Here is a 22,877-nt window from a genome sequence, read left to right on the forward strand (position 1 = left end):
GCTATAGCTGCAATATATACTGTTCATCCGATTTGTTATTTTAGTCCTCCGCAGCCGTAATATGCACTCTGTAACAACAATATTTGGGGAAATATATAAAATACAGCTCAGAAAGACCTTTGCTGAATTTTATCGAGATCGGTTCGGTTCGAGATCGGTTCGATTTACCTTTTATTGTGCACCAAACGTCTAATATTTGCCCACAATGAGTCTAGAAGCTAGTATGTCAAATTTGGTGAATATCGGTTCAGATATAGCTATAGCTCCCATATATATTGTTCATCCGATTTGTTATATTTGTTACCCACAGCCGTAATATGCACTCCGTAACAACGATATTCAGGGAAATATATCAAATACATCAGATTTGGATATAGCTCCCATATATATCATATGGGCAATACAAGTCCGACTTTTAAAGATACAAATGCTTCTGCATATTTAGTCTTTAGAACTTTAAATTATAATTATAATCATAGCGTGTATGATTGTATTCTCCCATAAAAACTTTTAATTGTTATGTGGACCTCTACTAAATTAGCAAAGTGGTGAGGGTATCATAAAGTCGGCCCGCCCGGCTTTAAGACTTTCTTTACTGGTTTTTATCTCTGGAAGAACTGGACCTACATAAACACTTTTCTGGGATAAACTGTAGTTCACATTTAGGAATTCTGAATACGAAATTCTAAACAACTCCGAATAATGTCGTCAAAATATCGAATATCAGGGATATGTGGGCGAATTTGTGAGATATTTAGTAATATCCTACAAATGGGAATTTATTGTCATGATCTTTGCGTAAGGTTAATTCACGACAGTTTTTTCGGTATTAATACATTTACAAAAATTTACCTATGGCTAATAAGTCATATTCTGGCTCATTAATCCCACTCGGCAATTTTTCATTAGTGATGTAAAAAATTTAATTTTGCCAAAAGGAGGAATAGCTGACATTGGCAAACACATTCGATATTATGTTCTTCATTCATCAGATAGCCCAAATTACTCATCCTCTAAAAAATACAATTAAAGTTCGTCCAACTGACCTACCTTCTTTGGAAGCGATGTAATGCCGTTAATATTGAAGCAATGCAATTGTACAAGGCGGCGATATTAGTATGCGTGAGTAACAGATTTGCGCGCCTTCATTACCTTCCATGGATGGATGAGTTCCCGCATTTAACAACGTCAACGCTGCCGTGCATACTCACCGAAAGCGTTGACACCACCCCCCGGGTCAATGTAGATTTTTGATTGCCGGACTTTTGTTGTTGTTGCATCAACGATTTTCCAATATCATGTCATGTGTGGGGAGTTCAGTTGTTTGTTTTGGGTTTTCCTCCAACACTCGCTCTACACTGTCACTGTCCAGAATTTTTGAATTTAGTTTATGGAAAGTAGCCAGAGCAACAACATCAGCCGTCGTCAAAAAAAGATCAACATTACTCCCAACACTTGGCCGAACAAGCACATCAACGTCATACCTAGAACACATTAAAGCTTGCGTTAGAACGAGGTATCTGGATTGGATTTTAATTAAGCGTAACGGTGGTTCGTTCCACTACAGCACAATATGAAAATAATTGAAAATTCACAACACCACTAGGCGAGCTGGACAAACAGAACAGAACAGAAGATCAACCCTACAAACGTATAATGGATATCAAAATTAAGCAGAAGTTTGTCAATGGATTATTCCGAATTTTTGTTTGGCTACTGGCCAGTGGCATCGCTGGAACTGAGGCGCAACAAACTCACATTAAATTAAACCAGGGCACTTTAGTGGGGGTAAATTTGTCAATAATTACCAAATGGAAAAGTTTTTACTCAATTTATTTTTTATTTTTTTAGTTAAAAGTATTCCCGGATTCTGCCCGCTCAGCCGTTTATGCTTTTCTGGGTGTACCCTACGCCCAGGCACCCATTGGGGAACTTCGATTTGCTGTAAGTATTTTGTGAAGGACTTTCCATATATTAAATGGTACAATAAAATTAAATTTGTTTTTCAGCCAAGCAAACCTCACATGGGCTGGAATAGAACTCTCCAGGCCATGAGTATGAAACCAATATGTCCACAATTATCGAATACCATTTACGATGAAACTTCAGACGAACTATTAGCTCGACCAGCTGAAATGAGCGAAGATTGTCTATATTTGAATATTTGGGTTTCTGAGGTAAGAGTTCATTACTATTTTAATTTGAGGAGTGTTTTTCTTGATAAAAAAATCTGTTCGTGGTTTGAAATTCTATTCATATATATTGTCCGAATTTTTCCCTAATAACCGAAAACTTTGTAAAAATTCATTAAAAATTATTACAAAATGTTTTTCCACAAACCAACGTCTAGTAAATGAGAGCGAGTAAAGAGAGCAATTTGACAGCTAAGTGACTGAGAGTTTACAAAATCTTACTGAAAAAATGTGATCAGTAAGAATTATTCAGTAACACCTAGTTATGGAACTGCGCACATCGTTATATAGGTGTCAGATACAGATCGATGTGGATCGATATAGAATGTAAAATCTTTGTCAGATTTCTCTAAACTTCACATTTTCCAATTTCTCTACCGTCGTTGGATCTAGTTGGAAGTTGGGATATCTCTGCCCAACCTCTCTCTCTCTCCCTGGTAGCTTCCCCGTAACTTTCTTCATAGCAATGTATTTATCAAACTTAGATTAAAGCAATATCCATACTTCTTCTACAAAGATCATGTTCGTAAATGAGCTATGTCGGTCAATGTTTGCGTTTTTGCCGTTATTCGGTATTTTGACGATTCAAGACACATTTTCTTACGGATTTGTTTGAATTTTTGTATTTATATTAGAACTAGCTGGACTGGTCCGCGTTGCCGGCCCGTACTTTTAGTCTTTAATGCGAATTTTTTAAAGCATAATAAATCACAGATCTGACTTATGTAAGCGGCACAATTTTCATTATAAGTAATGACTCCATTATAATGACTCCAATTTTGGTTATAAGTAATGACTCCATGACTAAATAGAAATTAATTTTTGTGTTAAATACCTTTATAATAAAGAACATCTATAATAGCCTAATGTGAAAATTCAGCTCAATTTTTATTACATTTTCATTCAAATAATCTATAATTTCGAATTTGTATTTCCAACGTTTAAAATCCCGTACTGCGTGGTATTTAGTTTTGTCCACCTCATACTTGAAGGCAGAATGTTGTCAGAATAGCCAAAAAAATTACTCTTTTGCTCCGATTACCCTAAGATGGGCATACATTTTTTGTCATTTAAATTGTGCGGTGGAGATCCAATAAAGTCCACATTTTTCATCGTAGTGTAATTCAATGACGATTAAAGAAGCGTTCGGTCTCGTGTTACTTTCTAATTTTGTATTTTTTCATGTTTCTGCCACAGTTTCCGACTGAATAAGTCCCAGATTGACATTTCGGAGTTTATTTCATATAGACGTACATCCCAAATCTACGTTCCCAATCAATATTCTCTTGGGGGTTACAAATTCAATAGAATACCAAATTTTCTTCTCTGACCACACATTGGTTGGTAAAGTGGACTTGGGGGTATACTAATGTGGGGACTAACTTAAATAAATGCCTATGTGGATAATTATCTGTAAGATGGTTTTCTACCTCAGGGTTTTTTACCCCATGTAGCCTTAAGACTAAGATGGGCCCTTTTCCGAAAAATAAAAATTTTATGAAACAAAGATGTCAAATAGGGGTCAAATAAATGGAAAAAGTAGCCAAGACCCCGAAAATACCTTAAATCATATGATGGTGATACTAAAACGTGATCATTTCTTGCAAGGATGTTTTTTTTAATTATCAACATAAGGCAAAATTAGTACGAAAAATATGGTTAAAATGTAGAATATACTTGAAACTATTTTGCGTCCCAATGTATTTTGCATTTTGAGTTCTCATTGGACGAATTATTGTGCTATGAAAGAAGCAGGTCCACTTTTTGAAGTGAACCCCATAACGCTTTTTCGGACATTTTTGTTTGTATAAATGTGTTCGCATCTTCCAGCTGAAGGTCCTGGAGTTGAAAGCTAGATGCCAATTTTATACATGAAAGATCGCCATTTAACATCGCACTCATTTCATTTTTAATATTATTCATTCAGAATTGAAAACAATAAGAAATGTACACTTCAATATAGAAAAACGAAAGTATTGAAAAAAGAAAAATAATCTTCAACTGGTTCGCTGATTTCTTTTACGGCAAATTTTTAAAGGTCCTTATGAAGTTTGTCTGTAGAATGTACTATTATTTTGAAATTCGATTCCATATTAGAATTCCAAAAAAAAAAAAAAAAAACACTACAAAGGTACATTCGTAAATTGTAAGTCAAAATGGAAAAAAATCATGCAAAATAAAACATTACTATTGCACATTTTAAAAGTCAAAATGAAAATGTTCAAAATTTCACATTTTTACGCGATTATTTTGGATTTTATGCTTTTCTGCCAAGAGGCAATTCCGAATTTGTCTGAATCGTTAAAATCAGTAACTAACACAACTTTCTTTTACATATAGAGAGACAGATTTAAAAGTAGGCGCGTTCCTCAGCCCCTAAATAAATACTTACGGTTGGATGGAAAGCCAACAGTATCTCGTGTAATAATTCTCAAACCGATATCTTCATTATTTTGGCAAATATAAGGATTTTATATAAATCGAAATAGTGGGGTCAATATAAAAAGTAGGCGTGGTCAATATATTTTTCTTTAAAAACCTAACTCGGGGTATGACGAATGTTTGTACAAAAAATTATTCAAATCGGTCCACCGGTTCTCAACTGATTCCATTACCAACGAACAACAATTGATTTATATATATATAGATATTCTCTGTTATATGTCCACGATTTCCTATAGCGCTCATATAAAACTACCTTTAGGTACTCCGGATTTTAATGATTACATGCAGATTGTTCAACGGAAATGTTTTTATGTGACGTTCGCAATAGAAACCAACCACTTAAACAGACAATTGCCTACAAAGGTCCACGTTTTCCACCCTTTTTATACCCTCCACCATAGTATGGACAATCATAATTGTCATTACGTTTGTAACACCTCAAAATATACAATTTAGCCGCAGATCTAGTAGATACTACCAATTATTATATACTGATTTTCCCGGCACGAATTATTCAATAGGCGAACCTCTTAGTAAAATGTGTGTTGTTGATAAAAAATAATGTATATATTTTCTAGATCAGCATAAAATTCTATGTCGATTTAATGATGACCGTCAGTCGGTCCGTCTGTGGATATCATTATAGCTTCCGAACGAATTGAAGTAGATTAATAAAACTTAAATGTGTGTTTCGTCTGCAGGACTATAGCCTATAACAGAAAAGTGTCTGTTCAGGTCCACGTTTTGGTATAGCCCCCATGGTACCTCCCTATATTCGGTATTTTGATGAATTTAGCTACATTATTCACCGATTTTTTTTTTAAGTTTCGCATTTGAATATGCTAATGGCTTATGACAAAAATTACCTATGCAGATCCACGTGGTCGTATAGACCATAATATAACGGGTACATTCGGATTTTTCAAGTTTTTAACTGAGTTTTTAACGGATTTTATTTTTTTGAAAATTGCCAAATGCGTTTCGAATGGTGGAGGGTATTCAAACTCTGGAGCGGCCGAACTTTCAGCTTTTTACTTGTTTTTATTAAAATTGATTTCATTTTATTTTATTTCCGTTTACAGAATGGTTTACGATATGGAAATTTGCCGGTCTTGGTGATACTTACAGGCGAGGATATGTCCTACGATTGGCCAAGGAATCGAGTTACCGGTTTAGATTTCGCTGCCGAAGGTTTAGTCGTCATTACCATACAATATCGGACAAATATATTTGGTTGGATGAATGCAGCCGATAACAGTGAACTCAACGGGAATTATGGCCTGCAAGATCAAAGACTAGCTTTGGAATGGATTCGGGATAATGTTCAAAGTTTAGGTGGCAATGTCAACCAAATAACTTTGTTGGGCCATGGGACGACAGGTGCATCATGTGTAGTCCTGCATTACGTTCTGGGGTATCAATCATCCATCGGTTCTCCCACCACACCCCTATTTAATCAGATGATACTAATGTCCAGTGGAAATATACAGAAGCACTTTGGGTCTGTTTCTACGGTGCAAGAAGCCTCCAAAGCTCTTATACAAAAGTTGGGCTGTCAATTTGAGGAACATGGAAGGCAAGTCGTGTCATGCCTGCGCTCCAAAAGTGTTGGTGACTTGCTCAATGCCTTCGAGAGCATTTACAACCATGGCAATATCTCCCACCACTTGGCACCCAGTGTGGACTTTAATTTCGACTCAATTCTAACAAATTCGAGCGTAATGAAAAGCTTTCCCAACACCATGATAGGCATTACATCCAATGAGGGGGCATTCCTACAAGATTATTGGCTTGAATTAGCCCGCGATAGTTATGCCAGTTTACGCACGTACATCAACAACACATTGCTGCCGAAAGCTCTGCCCAATTTCCGCGCTCCAAACCAGAATTATGAAAAAATATTCGAAGCCCTGAATTGGCGTTACTTTGGCAACGGTCTCGAAGGCGATCGAATTCAACTGCTCAGTTCAATACAAAACTTCATTTCGGAATACGAATACGAAATACCATTTTATCGCTTATTAAATCAAATTACAAACTCGTCTGCGCCGGGCGATATTTACGCCTATGTGTTCGACTTTGACAATTCGATGGACATGCGCGGCAAAGTAAACCTATTTGGCGGTGCTTCCCACACTTCGGACCTGCCCCTGATATTTGGACCATCTTTGTTTCAGCAAATAGCTCGGCGACGTTTTACCATTGAAGAAGAGAAAATGTTTCGTAAAATCAGAACGCCAATCATAAGTTTTATAAAAAGTGGCAGTCCCAATCCTGGACGCGCATATGATGGCTGGTTGCCCTATTCCCAACAAAATAAGTTTATTTATAACCTGGGCGAAATGTGGTTGCCCAAGCAGGAAAATAGTCTGACTCTGGATGCGAAAAACAGACAGCAAATCAAAGAGCTGATTGATATGGAAAAAATTATTTCATCCCGACCACGACCAAATCGCAATGAATTCAGCAATTCCTACCAAATGCCTTCAGACAAACGCTCGATTCTCAATTCAACAGGGAATTCCATTGCAAAACGAAACACCGAATACTCATTGCATTTAAAACGGGTCTACGGATATTGGCAAGTCTTCTTGCCACAAATTTTTGCCTCATCTAATGGCCAGTACAGCGACGACATTGTCACCCAGCATTTGCTCTACAAGGAAGCTTCAGCGGATGCGGCCCGATATAAACACGGGTTCTTTGTAATGTTGGGACTTGTTGCGGTTCTTCTTAGCCTATTGGGTCTGTGCATTTACTTGCTACGTCGCGATCCTTTGGATCCATCACCGCATTGTGATTGTGATTTATGACATAAGTGGACCCTTCGGCAAACATTGTTTAATTGCTGCTCCAAGAAAACATTTTCATCACATCCTGACGTGACTCATGAATTCAGTCAGCCCGCAATTGCAGATAATTGGTGCAGAGAAACACGTTTGCCGAAGCACAACAACTACCCAACACCGAAGCCATTCGTCGACTACAAACAGCGTCAACGGCAACCCACTATAGAGATACCAACCCGAAGCAGCAATCGTCGCAAATCAACTAGAAGTGAATTGAAATCTTTGGATGCTGCAAAAAATACACCGACTCCGACACCGGCATCGAAATTGAAATCAATAACGACGATAGTGTCCCAACAGAATTCTGTGGTGAATTCCCAGCAATCATCCCAACTTCCACACTTCACGGATCCAAATGGTATTCGAAATTGGCAATATCAGTTGACTTGTGAGAAACTTTGAGAAACTCAGCACATTGCGTCCGCATAATATTTGTTGAACAAACTCGCAGTTTTTCGTCCTAAATTTTACAATCTCGCACACCAAAGAATAGATTTTAAGTAATTTTGTGTATGTATGTTATGTATAATTAATTTTTTTGCAATAAATATGTATGTGATGTACCAATTTCATTCCATTTACAGCTCTGTTCCGGAACCTAAAAGACTCGACCATTTGTGTCATGTGCTTTAAATGGCATTTCGTTTGTGTATATATTCTTGTTCAACGAAAATTCTATTTTTTTATGGATGTGGATGCTAGTCCGTATGTTGTAATACCTTGATACTAGACATATTTAGAGATGTAGATCTCTCTATCTTAAACGTGTTTCGATTTAGGGGTTTCGCACATAGTTTTCTTAAGATTAGTTTTTGTAGTTTTAAATGGCATTTTGGGTCAGAATTTTAGCTCCATCTACTTTAATGATTTCTTCAGCGTTTTTAATCGAAATTGTTTCTACCTGTGCCTAATAATTAAAAAACCATCTGGAATTAAAGGGTGTACATAGGGCCTCGTTATGGTATGGCTCCCATACAAATATTCCGCCTGATGTTCGGTATGTTCATTCTTGGGATGAAACGACTATACTTGGGCATTACTCATTCTAACAGAATACACTGTGTCCTTACAAATAAGTGCATTTCCACTTATCGGTTAAACCACAACATATATTTTCGTCATTTTGAAGGCCTAGCCAACAATTTTCTAATTCTGCAGCTTTGAAAGAAACTCAATCGAATATCAAAACTCGATTCTCTTATTTTTCATTTAATCTTACTGAAGGATATAAAAGTTCGGTTCCATCAAACGTATCGTCTTTTTACACAATTCACCCATCGAAGAAATATATAACGACATCTCCCAATATCAAGGATTTTACCCACAGAATTTCCTGAAATTTGGTACTGCAAGTTACATTAAACAGAAATAACATATTTCGATCAGAAGTATAATTTCTGAGAATTTTAAAAGTTGAAATGATTTGCAGAGGGAATTTACAGCTAACATTTTTTTTCATTGAAAGAAAATGTCCCATAGAGAAGCTGCAGGTTTAAAAACTAGCATTTTATAATAAACAAGTTAAAAAGCAGTAAGTTCGGCCGGGCCGAACTTTGAATACCCTCCACCATTTGGAACGAATTTGGAAATTTTCAAAAAATAAAATCCTTAAAAAATTCAATTAAAATGTTAAAAATACCGAATATATCCGTTATATTGGGGTCTATACGACGTGAACCTACATAGGCATTGTTTGTCATAAGCCATTACCATATTAAAATTCGAAACTTGAAATAAACGGTGAATAATCTAGCTAAAATCGTCAAAATGTCGTATATAGGGAGGAGGCGAAGTCCGGGACCAGCGTAGACAATTTTATGTTACAGGCTGTAGCATCCACTACGAACTTCAAATACGACATCTCAAACAATTTCGGTGGATATTGTACATAAAATCGTCAAAATACCGAATATAGGGAGATATTGATATATGGGCCCTATACGAAGGCCTGGACCTGCATAGACAATTTTCTGTCACAGACTGTAGTTCCCATTACGACCTCTAAATACGTAATTTTAATAATGACCCTAAAATCATCAAAATACCGAATATTGGGAGGTACTGTTATATGGGGGCTATACGAAGACGTGGACCTGCACAGACAATTTTCTGCCATAGGCTGTAGTATCCATTATGAACTTCAAATACCAAATTTGAGACAATTCCGGTGAATAATGTCGCTAAAATCATTAAAAATACCGAATATCGGGAGGTACCGTTATATGGGGGCTATACGAAGACGTGGCCCATTTACGAACTTAACCTGCCTACTGGAAAAATAAACATGTGTGTAAAATGTTAGCCTTTTATCTCAATTCGTTAGAAAGATGCCTGACTAAGCGTGATTACAACAGACAGACAGACGGACGGACATCGCAAAATCGACTTAGAATATTACGCTGATCAAGAATATATATACACATAGTATGGTGGAGGGTATAAAAATTATTAACCCTTTTAGTGCCCGTAGCCGATATGTCGGTTCGCGGTTTACTACTCGCAATGCCAGAGAACTAGATACCAAAATAAATTTGTAATGCGTTATAAGTGATATAATTTCATTACAAGATAACACTTAAGTTGAGTTTAGGGGCTATGCTCGGATTGACCTGAAATATTTATCACAAGTGGTCATATGAGATGGAGTTGCTTGAACCGACTCCAGGAGTAATACAAGAAAACGGAACTTTTTGAAATCCTCCAAAAAAGCCACATTCTCGTCTTTAAAAAATGTTGGTGTGTTGATATCTCTTGTATTTCCGAAGATATTAGTGATAAAAACTGTTCCGGTACAAAAAATACAAAATTTCTTGAATTACTCCCGAATGATACCCATTTTGTACATATCAGTTTTGTAGAACCGGATAAAAAGGGGATTTTGTTACCGAACTTCTGGGGTAATCAGGCTTTAAATGTCTACCAGTTTTTTTTTTCTTGAACATATCGGTTTTGTGGAACCGGCTTAAAATACCTGCCAGTTATATAATTTGAAAATGATCCGAGCATAGCCAATCAATTTAAAACATTCGTTTTCTGTGTATCGTTTGGTTTTGACAAACATTTGTAAAACTGTGAAATTCAGCCCTTTCTCTCGCATAGGCATCTCTATTTCAGCCGGCTTTAAAAGTGTTAATATCCGCTCTACGTGACACACATTTATGTAATGCACTGAACGATAATAATTCGATTCTTTTAAGCGCATATTTATAAATTTCATAAATAAATTTATTTTTTACTTTTCAGCATTTTTGTTTTAATATTATCCTAATACTACTAAACACTTGTCTATCAATAGGTATGATTTATATATATATTGACAATCATTCTCGTATATCTTATAGATTTGGTTTTAACTACTTGCTATCTAATAATAATCTTCAGATGGTTCGGTGCCAAAATAACGATCACCAAAATTACCAATACCAGGTATGACATAAAATTTATCGTTGATTTCTGGGTCTAAGGCTGATGTTATTATTTTCACCTTAGGGAAGGCATATGCAATACTGTGTACGCCTATTTCGGCCATTAGCAACGATGCCAGCATTATGTTCTCCTCTTTGACATCGTGATCAATTAGAACTCTTATGGCCATCATAGCAGCCGCACCAGTGGCAACTGTGGCATCCATCAGTATGACTTTGTATTCGCGTATGTCCTTTGGCAAGCGTAGATAGTATAGTTCTGGTTCTTCGGTTTCCTTATTGGTTTGGATGAGAATCTTTCCAATACGAATATCCTTGCACACATCACAGATGGCCTGTTCCATAGTTTCACCAGCTCTTAAGATAGACACGCCACAAATTTTATTGGTAGCCATACGTTTTCCTTCGTATAATACCGCTTGGGGAGTTTCAACAACTGTCCTGTCGAATGGAAACAGGCTCAAAGCATACTCAATAACCAATCGTATAAGGCGTTTGGAGTAAAATATGAATTCATCTCTGGAAGTATTTTTGTTTCGTATGAACGTGTGCAGACCTTTCACTTGCGGTGTGGCTGGCAGCAAATGCAAAGAACTTGGCATTGGTTGGTCGTTGTAAGAGTTGGCCAAGGCTTCGCGTAGTTTAAAGCCACGTAGTTGGAGCTGTGTGTGGACATGTTGCACTATTAGCTGAATGGCTACCTTATTGTCCCCTCCGCGAGGCACAATAATATCAGCGTGAGCCATGGTTGGAGCAATATAATTGGCATATGAGGGCTTCACCATATTTAAGTACTGTTTGAGCACGCCACTCAAATCGCGACCACGCTGTGAAATATCCCTTTTGAGACGCCTAGCAAGGCGAATATCTGCATCAGTATCAACAAAAATCTTCATGTCCAATAATTTCAGAATCTCTGGACTATGAAATACTAGAATGCCTTCGAATATTATGACATTTGCTCCGTACATTGTTTTTGTGTGCGTTTCACGCGAATGTGTAACAAAATTGTACACTGGCACCTCCACCTTTCTACCCTCCTTGAGTTTTTTCATTACTTCCAGTAGCAGATCCATATCGAAAGCATCTGGATGATCAAAGTTGTATTCATTTAAAATAGCCTGTTCATGTTGCTTTTCGTTGAGCACCTTATAGAAACAGTCCATTGACAATAAAGTTACCCAAGGGACGTCCAGAGATTCAATAATTTTTTGCGCTACCGTCGTCTTGCCGGACGCACTTCCTCCACAGATACCAATTACAAATGGTTCCACCGCACTACCGGCACAATTGTACCAAGGAGGCCGGCCAGCTGTGTAAATGGTCCGGTTATTGGAGCGTATTACGCATTCTGATGGATTTGCAGTGGTCACCTGATTGTTCATAGACGTGGTACGTTGTCGCCTGCGAGGGGGACCGGTGCGTGCAGGCGACTCTAAGCATTGTGGAGTCCTTGCTGGCACAGTGGTCGGGGAAGCAGGACATCCGAAAAATTCACCCACAAGTCCACAACTAGGATCGATATACAATTGCTCAGTCAAATCGCCGCGGTCATCACTATCTGAACTGGCTGACGAGGATGGATTATAAAACTTTATTTGCCTTGACTGAGTTGAGGAATTGACACCTGAAGACATTTTTCTGTGTGCAATACGTGCAATTAATGCAATAAATTTCTTAATTAATCCGAATGTGAACACGCGACTAATCGATTTGTCTACGAAGACAATCGATTAATGATCTCCCGCCGTCGGACAAATTACAATGAACGCCGTCAACGTTCAATTAGGTCAATATTAACTGTGTTCCAACTAGAGTAGAAGCGTTAATTCTTACACACAAAAATGTGTAATCTCATGCCAGCAATAGCAATTTACAATGCATAATAAAATAGTTACGAGGTGGGGGCAGATTGATGAAATTTCTTAAACACAACCCCGAAAATAGAGATTAGTGGCATCTAATTTACAATTGTACAAAAGGAGGTGGAAAAGCTTCGTAAACTACAAAATAGAGGTCTGAAGCTATGCCCGCTTTATAATAGAGTCTCACGAAAAATTTATGAAATGTCTGACTTTTCTTTCAAAAATATGATCCAAACTGTTAATATATTTAATGAAATTACACATAAAATTGGGCACACTTCGAAAGGAAATGAATCAGCAGATTTAAATTTTCTCTTACTGAAATATTGTCAATGACAAATGTAATATTCTATAAAAAAATATTTTTTTAAGTTTTTGCATTAAAATTGAAGAAAATTATTGAATGTATAGAATTTTGGTCAGAAACATGGCTGAAACTGTTTCATTATTCGCTTCCATATCAAAGCTGGTCAAGTTCTATGCGCGCTTTGCAATTTAGATTTTACATTCCTGCAGTTATGGAACAAACCAATTTTGTTTTTATTTTTCAAAACAATAAATACAAACACAGTAATTATAGAAATCGGGTACAAAGAGAAGGTAAAAAGTTTCAGAGCTGTTATTTTTACATTTTAAAACAATAGCTCTGTTTCAGAACTGCATGTCTCGAAAAAATTTCAAAAAAATAGTATATTCTTGCAGGTTTTGCGAAAAGAGCAAATAGATACAAATACTCTATTCCAGAACTACAAGATTGTAAAACTTTTTTACAATAATATTGGATTTTTCCTTAAGATATCGGAAAAATGGAAAAAGTAGAATTCTTGCGGAGCACAATTTGTCAAAATTTTAATCAAATGGCACCGGTTCACCTACTTCAACGAACGAGCTATAAAGAAAAAGCTTATACATTATAAATGAATACCTAATCTACTGTTGTACATGAGTACTTCGGTATTCTAAAAATAGCAACATTAATTCCAAATAAAGAAGACAAAGAAAGTTGATCAAAACAAAAACCCCGACAAACGAAATTGACAAAAACAAAGAACAGGGATGCCAAACCACAGAACTTTTTACGTAAAATAATTAATTGTTTGAATTAATAAACAACATAAAACTTGAAAATTTTATTAAAATACATCATTTAATTTGCCATTCCAAAAATATTTTGTAATTTACTCAAGTTATTAAATCGGTAAGTTTCATAGAGTGGATTTGACCAAAAAATTAACAACTTGGCATCTCTGAATACATTTGCACGTGTTTTTGAAGAGAGCTGTTGTGGTTTGGAGTAGTTCTGAATATTTCACTGAAAAATCTGTTTTCTTTAAATAAGGTGGATAACAATCACGAGCACCATGGGGACTATGAAAACTTTTGATATCGACATGTTTCCATCCGATTTGGAATTCTCGGTCTTCACGGGCGACGAGATAAAACGCTTGAGTGTGGTAAAGGTAATAACAGGACTCACCTTCGATCCACTTGGACATCCATTGCCAGGTGGGTTGTATGACAGTTTGATGGGTACTTTTGGCAAGCGCATGGAACCCTGTGGCACCTGTTTGGATATACAAAAATGTCCAGGTCACATGGGCCACATCGAACTCAATGCCTTAGTATACAATCCTTTCTTCGTCAAGTTTGTCCAAAAAATATGCAATGTGTCCTGTATGAGCTGCAACAAGTTGCAAATAAAAGGTATAGTTAAATAATGATTTCATTATGAGAGAATTTAATAAATAACTATTCTTTTCAGATCATACACTTGAAATGTTATCTTTGCAATTGCGCCTACTCGAGGCTGGCTATGTAGTAGAAGCCCAGGAATTGGAACTTTATAAATCTGAAGTGGTTTTCAACAGCGAAGAGACTCGAGTAAAGACAGAATATGGGGACTATGTTCATCCTCGAGTTGCGGAAATATATCAACTATTGGGAAAAGGCCAAAGCAACCAGGTGAACATAACCAAAACCTCGCGTGCGGTACGTGCCGCAATTATAAATGCCGCATTGCAAAGGCCAATGTCAAAGAAATGTATGCATTGTCACGAGAACCTTAAAACTGTACGCTATATGCATCACAAGTTGGTATATTACATTAGCATTGCGGAAATGAAAAGCAAGTATGTATTGGTAAATGATTTTGCCTCATCGAAACATATACCTAATATCTATATAATTTTCAGATTCAGTGATAAAGAAGGTCTATCTGGTCAACATAAGGTCATCTTGGCAGATGAGTGTAGAAAATTTTTGCGCCAGGTTTATGAAAACCATTCTGAAATGCTAAAGCTATTTTTCCCAGTCTTACAACTTGTGTGCAAATCAAAGAATACTGATTTCTGTCCTGTTGATATATTTTTCATGGACACCATACCGGTTACACCACCCAAGGCACGCCCGTCGAATATTTTGCACGACCAAATAGTCGAACACGCCCAAACAGGACTTTATCGTAATATTATTGAGAATAATTCTGTTATTCGTGTCATTATGAAGCATATTAAAGGGGATTGCATGGATATGTCTGAGGAAGCACAGGTCCGTATGATTGGTATTTTATATCAAAAACTAAACTAAATACCTTTGATTATAGAATGTTTTTGCTGGTGCAAAGGGATCGAATGCCTATGAGAAGCTCTACAACGCCTGGCAAGCTTTACAAACATCAGTCAATGTACTACTCGATGTTACAATGTCACGTGAAAGCCAAAATTCGGCAGGTCTGAAACAGGTGTTGGAAAAGAAAGAAGGTTTGATACGTAAACATATGATGGGTAAGCGTGTAAATTACGCAGCGCGTACTGTTATTACACCCGATCCAAATATAAACGTTGAGGAAATCGGCATACCTGACATATTTGCTCGCAAATTATCTTATCCTGTTCCGGTTACACCATGGAATGTTGCTGAATTACGTAAAATGGTTATGAATGGTCCCGACGTACATCCAGGGTAATTTCTCATTTATCTCATTCCATAATGTTTTGCTTTAATAACAATGGCATTCATACTTTTAGTGCTAATTATATTCAAGATGAAAGAGGCTATACGACCGTTATACCAGCAAATAATGCTGCCAAACGTGAGAGTATGGCAAAACTATTATTCAACTATCCTGAAAAGGGTATAAAAATTGTCCATCGCCATGTTCTAAATGGCGACATTCTACTATTGAACCGTCAGCCGTCTTTGCATAGACCTTCTATAATGGCTCACAAAGCTCGCATCTTACAAGGAGAAAAGACTTTCCGTCTTCACTATTCAAATTGTAAGGCATACAATGCTGATTTTGATGGTGATGAAATGAATGCTCATTTGCCTCAAAGTGAAGTTGCACGTTCGGAAGCATACAACCTGGGTAAGTGCCATGAAGTAATTTATGACAGTGCTTTTTAAAATAAATTGTGTTTTTACAGTTAATGTTGCAAGCAACTATCTGGTACCTAAGGATGGTACCCCATTGGGTGGTCTGATTCAGGATCACGTGATTTCTGGTGTAAAACTTTCAATTCGTGGCAGATTTTTCAATCGTGACGACTATCAACAGCTTGTCTTTCAAGGCTTGTCTCACATCAAAACGAACATAACACTTTTGCCACCGACCATAATAAAACCGATACAACTGTGGTCAGGAAAACAGGTAATATATTTATTTTGTTTTTTTTTTTTTCAATACCTTGAAGGCCAATTAAACATGTATTGAATGCAAAGTAAATCATTAACAAATATTACTAAATAGCTTTAATAATACGATATATATGATATTGATTTGATTTGCTTTCAGGTACTGTCAACAATTATAATAAACCTGATACCAGAAGGATATCCAGCAATTACATTAAATTCTGTGGCAAAAATAGCATCAAAGGTAGGGCGAATGTTATAATAAAATTTGAACAATTGAAAACAATTTTATTATCAAATTTTAGCACTGGAATGTTAACAAAAATCGCTTGGCATTGGGCGGTGGCAATTCATTAGGCGAAAATGAAATGTCCGAAAGTCAAGTAATAATACGCAATGGCGAACTTCTTGCCGGTGTGTTGGATAAACAACAATATGGTGCCACCACTTATGGTCTCATTCATTGCATGTATGAGGTATGAGAAAAGTAATATTCCAAAGGAGGTTGATTTTCAGAAACATGTATTTTATTTTAGCTCTACGGTGGTAATACATCGACCTGTCTACTAACTGCTTTTACCAAGGTGTTTACGTTTTTCCTACAACGTGAAGGCTTTACCTTGGGCGTTAAAGATATTTTGGTAACAGCTGAAGCTGATGCCGAACGCCGTAAAATAATTCAAGAAAGTCGTGAAATTGGCAATACAGCCTTAGCATCAGCTCTGGACTTAGAAGATGTGCCATCATTGGACGTATTGTCGGAGAAAATGGAAGATGCCTACATTAAAGATCCGAAATTCCGTGTAATTTTGGATCGAAAATATAAAGCTTTGTTAGATAGCTACACCAATGATATTAACAAGTAAGTGAGCGCAGTTAGCAAAATGTATTTATGTTTCTCTTACAGTCATAACCGGTCTTTTCATGTTTGTTTGCCAGAACCTGCTTGCCTAATGGTTTAATTACCAAATTTCCCGAAAATAATTTGCAATTGATGGTTTTGTCTGGTGCCAAAGGTTCCATGGTCAACACAATGCAAATTTCTTGTCTATTGGGTCAAATCGAATTGGAAGGCAAACGTCCACCACTCATGATCTCCGGTAAATCCTTGCCCAGTTTTACTGCCTTCGAAACATCACCAAAATCGGGAGGATATATTGATGGACGCTTCATGACGGGTATTCAACCACAAGACTTCTTTTTCCATTGTATGGCTGGTCGTGAAGTAAGTCGGTCTAATTACCAGTGATATTTTCAAGATAATTTTAAAACTTGAATTTATTTTTCAATATAGGGTTTAATTGATACAGCTGTCAAAACCTCACGTTCCGGCTATTTACAACGTTGTCTTATTAAGCATTTGGAAGGTCTCTCGGTAAATTATGACTTGACAGTCCGTGATAGTGATAACTGTGTTGTGCAATATCTGTATGGCGAAGATGGTTTGGATATTTTAAAGTCTAAGTTTTTCAATACGAAGTTCTGCACGGAATTTCTTACTGAAAACTCTGCCGTGGTTGTGCGACCACAGGAATTGGCTACAATAAAGGTGGACGATGAGGTCAATAAAGTACAACGACACAATAAAAAAATTCGTTCATGGCTAAAGAAACATAATGCCGGATCTCAGATTGATAAAAGACACATTTCGGCATTTACTCATTTCTCGGCTGAACTGCGTAATGAAATCGAAGTCAATAAACCCAACAAATTGAACTCGAAAACCGGTAGAAGGCGTATTGATGAAGCCATAATCAAATTGTGGCGAAAAGCTGATGAGGACAGCAAAGCCCAGTACGAGAAAAAATATCCCCGTTGCCCAGATCCCACAAATTCTATCTATCGCCAGGATTCTACTTTCAGTTCTGTTTCGGAGAAAGTGGAACAAATTATTGCTGACTATGTGGCAATACACCCCGAACGTAAGGCTGCAGTCAGTGATGTTATGTATGTAAAGAATGCAAAAGCTTTGGCAGCCCCCGGAGAACCTGTCGGTCTCCTGGCTGCTCAATCAATTGGTGAACCTTCCACACAGATGACACTCAATACCTTTCACTTTGCCGGTCGTGGTGAAATGAACGTCACATTGGGTATTCCACGTCTACGTGAAATTCTCATGATGGCCTCGGCAAATATTAAAACTCCCTCCATGGACATACCAATTAAACCAAATCAAGAAAAGAATGCAGAAAAATTGCGTCTATCGTTGAATAGAGTAACTTTGGCTGATGTATTGCAATGTGAGACTCGGAATAACTGATTAATAACCTATATTTCATTAATCATGAATTTTCTTCCTCCTTCTTTTAGATGTTAATGTTAAAACTCAACTGGTGCACAGACCTCAGAGAGCACAAAAATATGAATTAACCTTCCAGTTCCTGCCTCGAGAGGCCTACAGTGAAGACTTCTGTGTAAAACCAAAACAAATTATAAAGTATCTGAGCAAAAAATATTTTTCACTTTTGTTCCGCGCTATTATAAAATCAAATAGCACCAAGGCTGCCGTGTAAGTAATTGAAATTAGATTTAAAACATTTCTTCCAGCATTTCAATAATTTGTCTCTAATGCAGTATTGAAGTGGGGGAGACACAAAAAGAAGATTCCACGAACGATGATAAATTAGATTCTGGAGAAGCTGTAGCGCAAAAAGAAACGGCTAACAACGACAATGACTCTTCCGATGACGAGCAAGGAGAGGTTGATAATGATGCAACTGGTGTCAAACTGAAATCTCGTAAAATGGATGAAAACGAGTACGATGATCCTGACGAGGCTGAAGAGGTTAATGATGGTGTGTAGTCATTTTCTTTGGCAAAATAACTTATTTAAAGTCACTACTATACTATACTTTTACTTTTAGCAAATGTTGATGACGATGCTGCCGATGACGAGGAAGATGCTTCAGCTTCCAAAAACAACGAAAACGTAGATGATGACGAAGAGGAAGAAAAGCCCGGAAAGTCGGACAATATCACCGAAAAAGTTATGCTTAATTCAATGGTTGAGAATTATGTGTATGACAAAAAACACTATCTATGGGCCAAATTAACATTCAATGTGAGTAGAGCAGATTATGCTTAAGATATCAAAAGCATTTACAGATGTTTATTTTTAGTTGGATATGAAATATAAACAACCAAATATCTCATCCATCATCAAAGATTTGGCTGAAAAATCAGTCGTGCATCAAGTTGACAATATCAAACGCGCCATAATATACAAGGGCAATAACGACGAGCCTACCCTGAAAACCGATGGCATCAACATTGTGGAGATGTTTAAACACAATACCATTCTCGACCTTAATCGCTTCTATTCGAACGATATACACGCCATTGCTCGCACTTATGGCATTGAAGCAGCTGCCCGTGTTATTATCCAGGAAGTAACGAACGTCTTCAAAGTGTATGGTATTACCGTCGATCGTCGTCATTTATCGTTAATTGCCGATTATATGACTTTTGATGGAACATTCCAGCCCTTATCTCGTAAGGGTATGGAACATTCAGCATCACCTCTACAACAAATGTCCTTCGAATCATGTTTGCAATTCTTAAAGAATGCAGCTGGCATGGGTTGCGCAGATGAATTGAATTCCCCTTCGAGTCGTTTGATGGTTGGACTTCCAGTACGGAATGGTACAGGTGCCTTTGAATTACTTACTAAAATATGTTAAAGAAAAACACATTTCAAATAAAAAATGAATTTCGTATAAAAACACTTGCACATTTTATTGTGGACGTTAAAAAAATAAACTTTTCCCTATAAATGATCAATTTGAATCTTCTGAACTGTCTGAATAGGCCGATAAAAGCGACAAACCGCTACCACCTGTTGTGGAGGATTTTGTAGTACTGCTTTCCTCTTTTGAGCCAGTCGACGAACTACTGTTTTGCAGTGGTGTAGAATTTTCTATTTGGGTTTGGTTATCAGAAGCGTTTGATGGTTTAGGCCTCACCACAACTAACGGTTGTTTACGTTTTACAATATTATTGAGACCGAGTTTTCCACTCGGATTTGCATTATTGCTCCCCGCAGGTTTTTTGAATGTGATACATAATTCACTCGTTTTTTGAACTTTGGAGGGCGTCGGTTCATCATCTTTAATTTCCTCGATGATTTCTTCAGCTACAATCTTTTTTGAGCAATCTGTGTTCTTATTTTTGAAGTTAATAGACCTACAAAGAGATTGGAAAATATGAGAATGCCGATTTAAATGTTCATGAATAAACAATTAACTTACTTTATATATTCCTCATCCTCTCTTTCCTGCCTTTCTAGCCGTTCTCTTTCGGTTTCCTTTGTGTTGTACTGTTGCAGCATTGTCTCGTAGTCCACCGTTTCCTGTCTGCGATTCAAATCCCGTAACTCTTCCAAAGATTCCAACATCTCAATTTCATTTCTAGACTGCTGTGTACGATTCTCCAATAATTTCATCGGATTGTTAGCTTCTTCTTCTCGTAGTTCCTCTTCCTCACGACGAGCTTGCTCCTCAGCCATTTTCAATGCCATAAAGTTTCTTGTAGCTCCAGCTTCGATTTCATAGTCAGTATTTTTGGGGTCTGTTTTGAAGGAAATTTCCTGAAGACATCGAGTACATTTGATATAGAAACGATAGATTCGTATCCCCACATATGTTTCGTGTTCTACGTCTTCCTTGCGGGCATTGAATTTCTTTCCCTTGTAAATGTATTCGCCGCATGTCTTGCAACGCATATTAAACGGAGCCATCAAACGTACAGTGTATTGCCGATTTTTCGACAATTTCATGCGCGGAATTTTCGATGGATCGAAATCCGGCGGATAGTATTTCTATATTGGAAACACATAACCATAATTATTTACATTCAAATAAATTATTTACTACTTACATTCAAAACTTTACGCTCAGACATGTTGCTCCAATATAATTTAAAAAGGAAATAAATTAACAATTTACCCCAAAACACGATACGGTTACACTGAAACGAAAGACAGCACAGAAAGAAATCTGAATAAAGATGTGTAATCAAAACAGAAAGGCTAACAACCGAGTACTCGACTACTCATAGTCGATTGTTCGACTTATGCTATGTTCTCATTGCAATTTCAATCACGTCATTCGCTGTCAGTATTAGGTACACGAATTAAACCGTTTGTACGGCACGATTCGTAATTCATAGTAACATTATTTACTTTCGTTGGAATGCACATACGACATTCAACATTATATGTTTCATTCATAATTTTCAGTTTTAATGAAAAGTTTTACATTTTATTACATTTTTCTATTTTGAAATGTCTTCATTTATTTTTTCGATAAATGCTCTCATTTGTTAGGGCTGAGAGTGGAACGAGGAAAAAAATCTTTGTTCGATCAGAAAATTTTGTGCGGGGAAATAAGTGGTATGGTCGAACAACGAATAGAAAGCGAATAACGTGCCATGTGAACTTAGCATTACTTTACGCACTGTACGTGGTAGAAGAATATAGGTAGACGCGTCGACACAGCTGCTGGGGCAATGAACTGTCAAACCAATGTTGGAATTGAAATTTTTTTTTATTATTGTTTAATTTATTGAATCTTTCATATATTTAATGAAAATAACAATAAGGTTTCATATCTTATATACTAATATTTTTATAGGGAGGTTGTCAATACAATCACCCCATATTTTTTTCATGCTTTAATTATTATTGTTTTTTTTTATGATATAGATGTGTGTTATTTTGTGGGCTTGTGGATACGGTTATATCCGTGAATTGATTGAGTAGGTAGTTAAGATTAGTTTAGATACAGATATATCTAAGTGAATCACGGACTACAGAAATAGTCTTACGGATATAATGTTGCTTTGTTTAGATACAGTTATATCTAATCATCCCGCGGACTACAGTAATAGTCTTATCGATTTCTTCACTAATTTTCCCGCGGACTACAGTAATAGTCTTTTCGATTTCTTCACAGAAGCAGCTTCCAATTTAGCATACTACTACCTGTAGAAGTATAAAAGTGGGCGACGTTCAATTGGCCAGACAAGAGCTGAAAATAATGAGAGCGTAAGACAAAAAAATAAACTATATTATAGAAAGAGTGTCACGTCTGCGCAGTCTATCGTGTCCTCCGAATAGTAGGAGTTGGCGGGCCAAGTTATTTGGGTGCTCGGATAGTTTGTTTAAGTACTTGCGGCAAAGCTTCTTTATTTCTTCTTCAACAGTAAGTATATTTAGGTCCTTGTGGATGTTTGCGTTCCTTATGTACCATGGTGCACCTGTAATAGATCGAAGAATATTCGACTGTCTTCTTTGTAGTTTACTTACGTTAGAGGCACTAGCTGTGCCCCAGAGCTGTATGCCATACGTCCAAATTGGCTTTATTATAGTCTTATATAATAGGACTTTATATTCTAATTTAATAGAAGAACGTATACCAATTAACCACTCAAGATTGGCCTTTTTTAGTTTAATTTGTGTGATTTTTGCAT

The 22,877-nt window shown here is 36.8% G+C and overlaps 4 protein-coding genes across 4 annotated transcripts; 2 read left to right on the top strand and 2 right to left on the bottom strand.

Annotated features, from left to right (window-relative positions):
• The first annotated feature begins 825 nt into the window (after window positions 1-825).
• Window positions 826-8,068, top strand: LOC101895319 (liver carboxylesterase 1F). Its single transcript, XM_020037285.2, has 4 exons — window positions 826-1,788; window positions 1,852-1,944; window positions 2,010-2,177; window positions 5,720-8,068. The coding sequence occupies exons 1-4, from the start codon at window positions 1,657-1,659 to the stop codon at window positions 7,448-7,450; spliced, it is 2,124 nt and encodes a 707-aa protein (XP_019892844.1). The 5' UTR covers window positions 826-1,656; the 3' UTR covers window positions 7,451-8,068.
• A 2,621-nt stretch (window positions 8,069-10,689) lies between these two features.
• LOC101895147 (uridine-cytidine kinase-like 1) lies at window positions 10,690-12,649 on the bottom strand. The gene has a single exon (XM_005185020.4). It carries the CDS (start codon window positions 12,546-12,548, stop codon window positions 10,851-10,853), a length of 1,698 nt encoding a protein of 565 aa, XP_005185077.1. The 5' UTR covers window positions 12,549-12,649; the 3' UTR covers window positions 10,690-10,850.
• Window positions 12,650-14,015: 1,366 nt separating this feature from the next.
• On the top strand, window positions 14,016-20,131 carry LOC101894554 (DNA-directed RNA polymerase I subunit RPA1). Its single transcript, XM_005185016.4, has 15 exons — window positions 14,016-14,480; window positions 14,539-14,905; window positions 14,969-15,323; window positions 15,379-15,737; window positions 15,803-16,143; window positions 16,202-16,425; window positions 16,570-16,653; window positions 16,715-16,885; window positions 16,946-17,271; window positions 17,349-17,634; window positions 17,704-18,649; window positions 18,720-18,918; window positions 18,984-19,204; window positions 19,274-19,470; window positions 19,529-20,131. Exons 1-15 carry the CDS (start codon window positions 14,138-14,140, stop codon window positions 20,087-20,089), a joined length of 4,980 nt encoding a protein of 1,659 aa, XP_005185073.1. The 5' UTR covers window positions 14,016-14,137; the 3' UTR covers window positions 20,090-20,131.
• LOC101894712 (splicing factor YJU2) lies at window positions 20,108-21,408 on the bottom strand. Its single transcript, XM_005185017.4, has 3 exons — window positions 21,285-21,408; window positions 20,657-21,225; window positions 20,108-20,591 (listed from the first exon to the last, which is right to left on the bottom strand). Exons 1-3 carry the CDS (start codon window positions 21,306-21,308, stop codon window positions 20,186-20,188), a joined length of 999 nt encoding a protein of 332 aa, XP_005185074.1. The 5' UTR covers window positions 21,309-21,408; the 3' UTR covers window positions 20,108-20,185.
• Window positions 21,409-22,877: the final 1,469 nt, after the last annotated feature.

Source organism: Musca domestica, unplaced genomic scaffold (genome assembly GCF_030504385.1).
Source record: "Musca domestica strain aabys unplaced genomic scaffold, Musca_domestica.polishedcontigs.V.1.1 31, whole genome shotgun sequence".
Lineage (NCBI taxonomy): Eukaryota > Metazoa > Arthropoda > Insecta > Diptera > Muscidae > Musca > Musca domestica.

Excerpts from the sequence above, each read along its gene's own strand:
- LOC101895319 (XM_020037285.2), top strand. The coding sequence starts at position 1,657 with ATGGATATCAAAATTAAGCAGAAGTTTGTCAATGGATTATTCCGAATT. Across the intron at positions 1,789-1,851 it reads ACCAGGGCACTTTAGTGGGG|TTAAAAGTATTCCCGGATTC; the intron begins GTAAATTTGTCA and ends TTATTTTTTTAG. Across the intron at positions 2,178-5,719 it reads TGAATATTTGGGTTTCTGAG|AATGGTTTACGATATGGAAA; the intron begins GTAAGAGTTCAT and ends TTCCGTTTACAG.
- LOC101895147 (XM_005185020.4), bottom strand. The coding sequence starts at position 12,548 with ATGTCTTCAGGTGTCAATTCCTCAACTCAGTCAAGGCAAATAAAGTTT.
- LOC101894554 (XM_005185016.4), top strand. The coding sequence starts at position 14,138 with ATGGGGACTATGAAAACTTTTGATATCGACATGTTTCCATCCGATTTG. Across the intron at positions 17,635-17,703 it reads ATTGTATGGCTGGTCGTGAA|GGTTTAATTGATACAGCTGT; the intron begins GTAAGTCGGTCT and ends TTTTCAATATAG. Across the intron at positions 18,650-18,719 it reads TTTGGCTGATGTATTGCAAT|ATGTTAATGTTAAAACTCAA; the intron begins GTGAGACTCGGA and ends TCCTTCTTTTAG.
- LOC101894712 (XM_005185017.4), bottom strand. The coding sequence starts at position 21,308 with ATGTCTGAGCGTAAAGTTTTGAAT. Across the intron at positions 21,226-21,284 it reads CTGAGCGTAAAGTTTTGAAT|AAATACTATCCGCCGGATTT; the intron begins GTAAGTAGTAAA and ends TTTCCAATATAG. Across the intron at positions 20,592-20,656 it reads GAGGATGAGGAATATATAAA|GTCTATTAACTTCAAAAATA; the intron begins GTAAGTTAATTG and ends ATCTCTTTGTAG.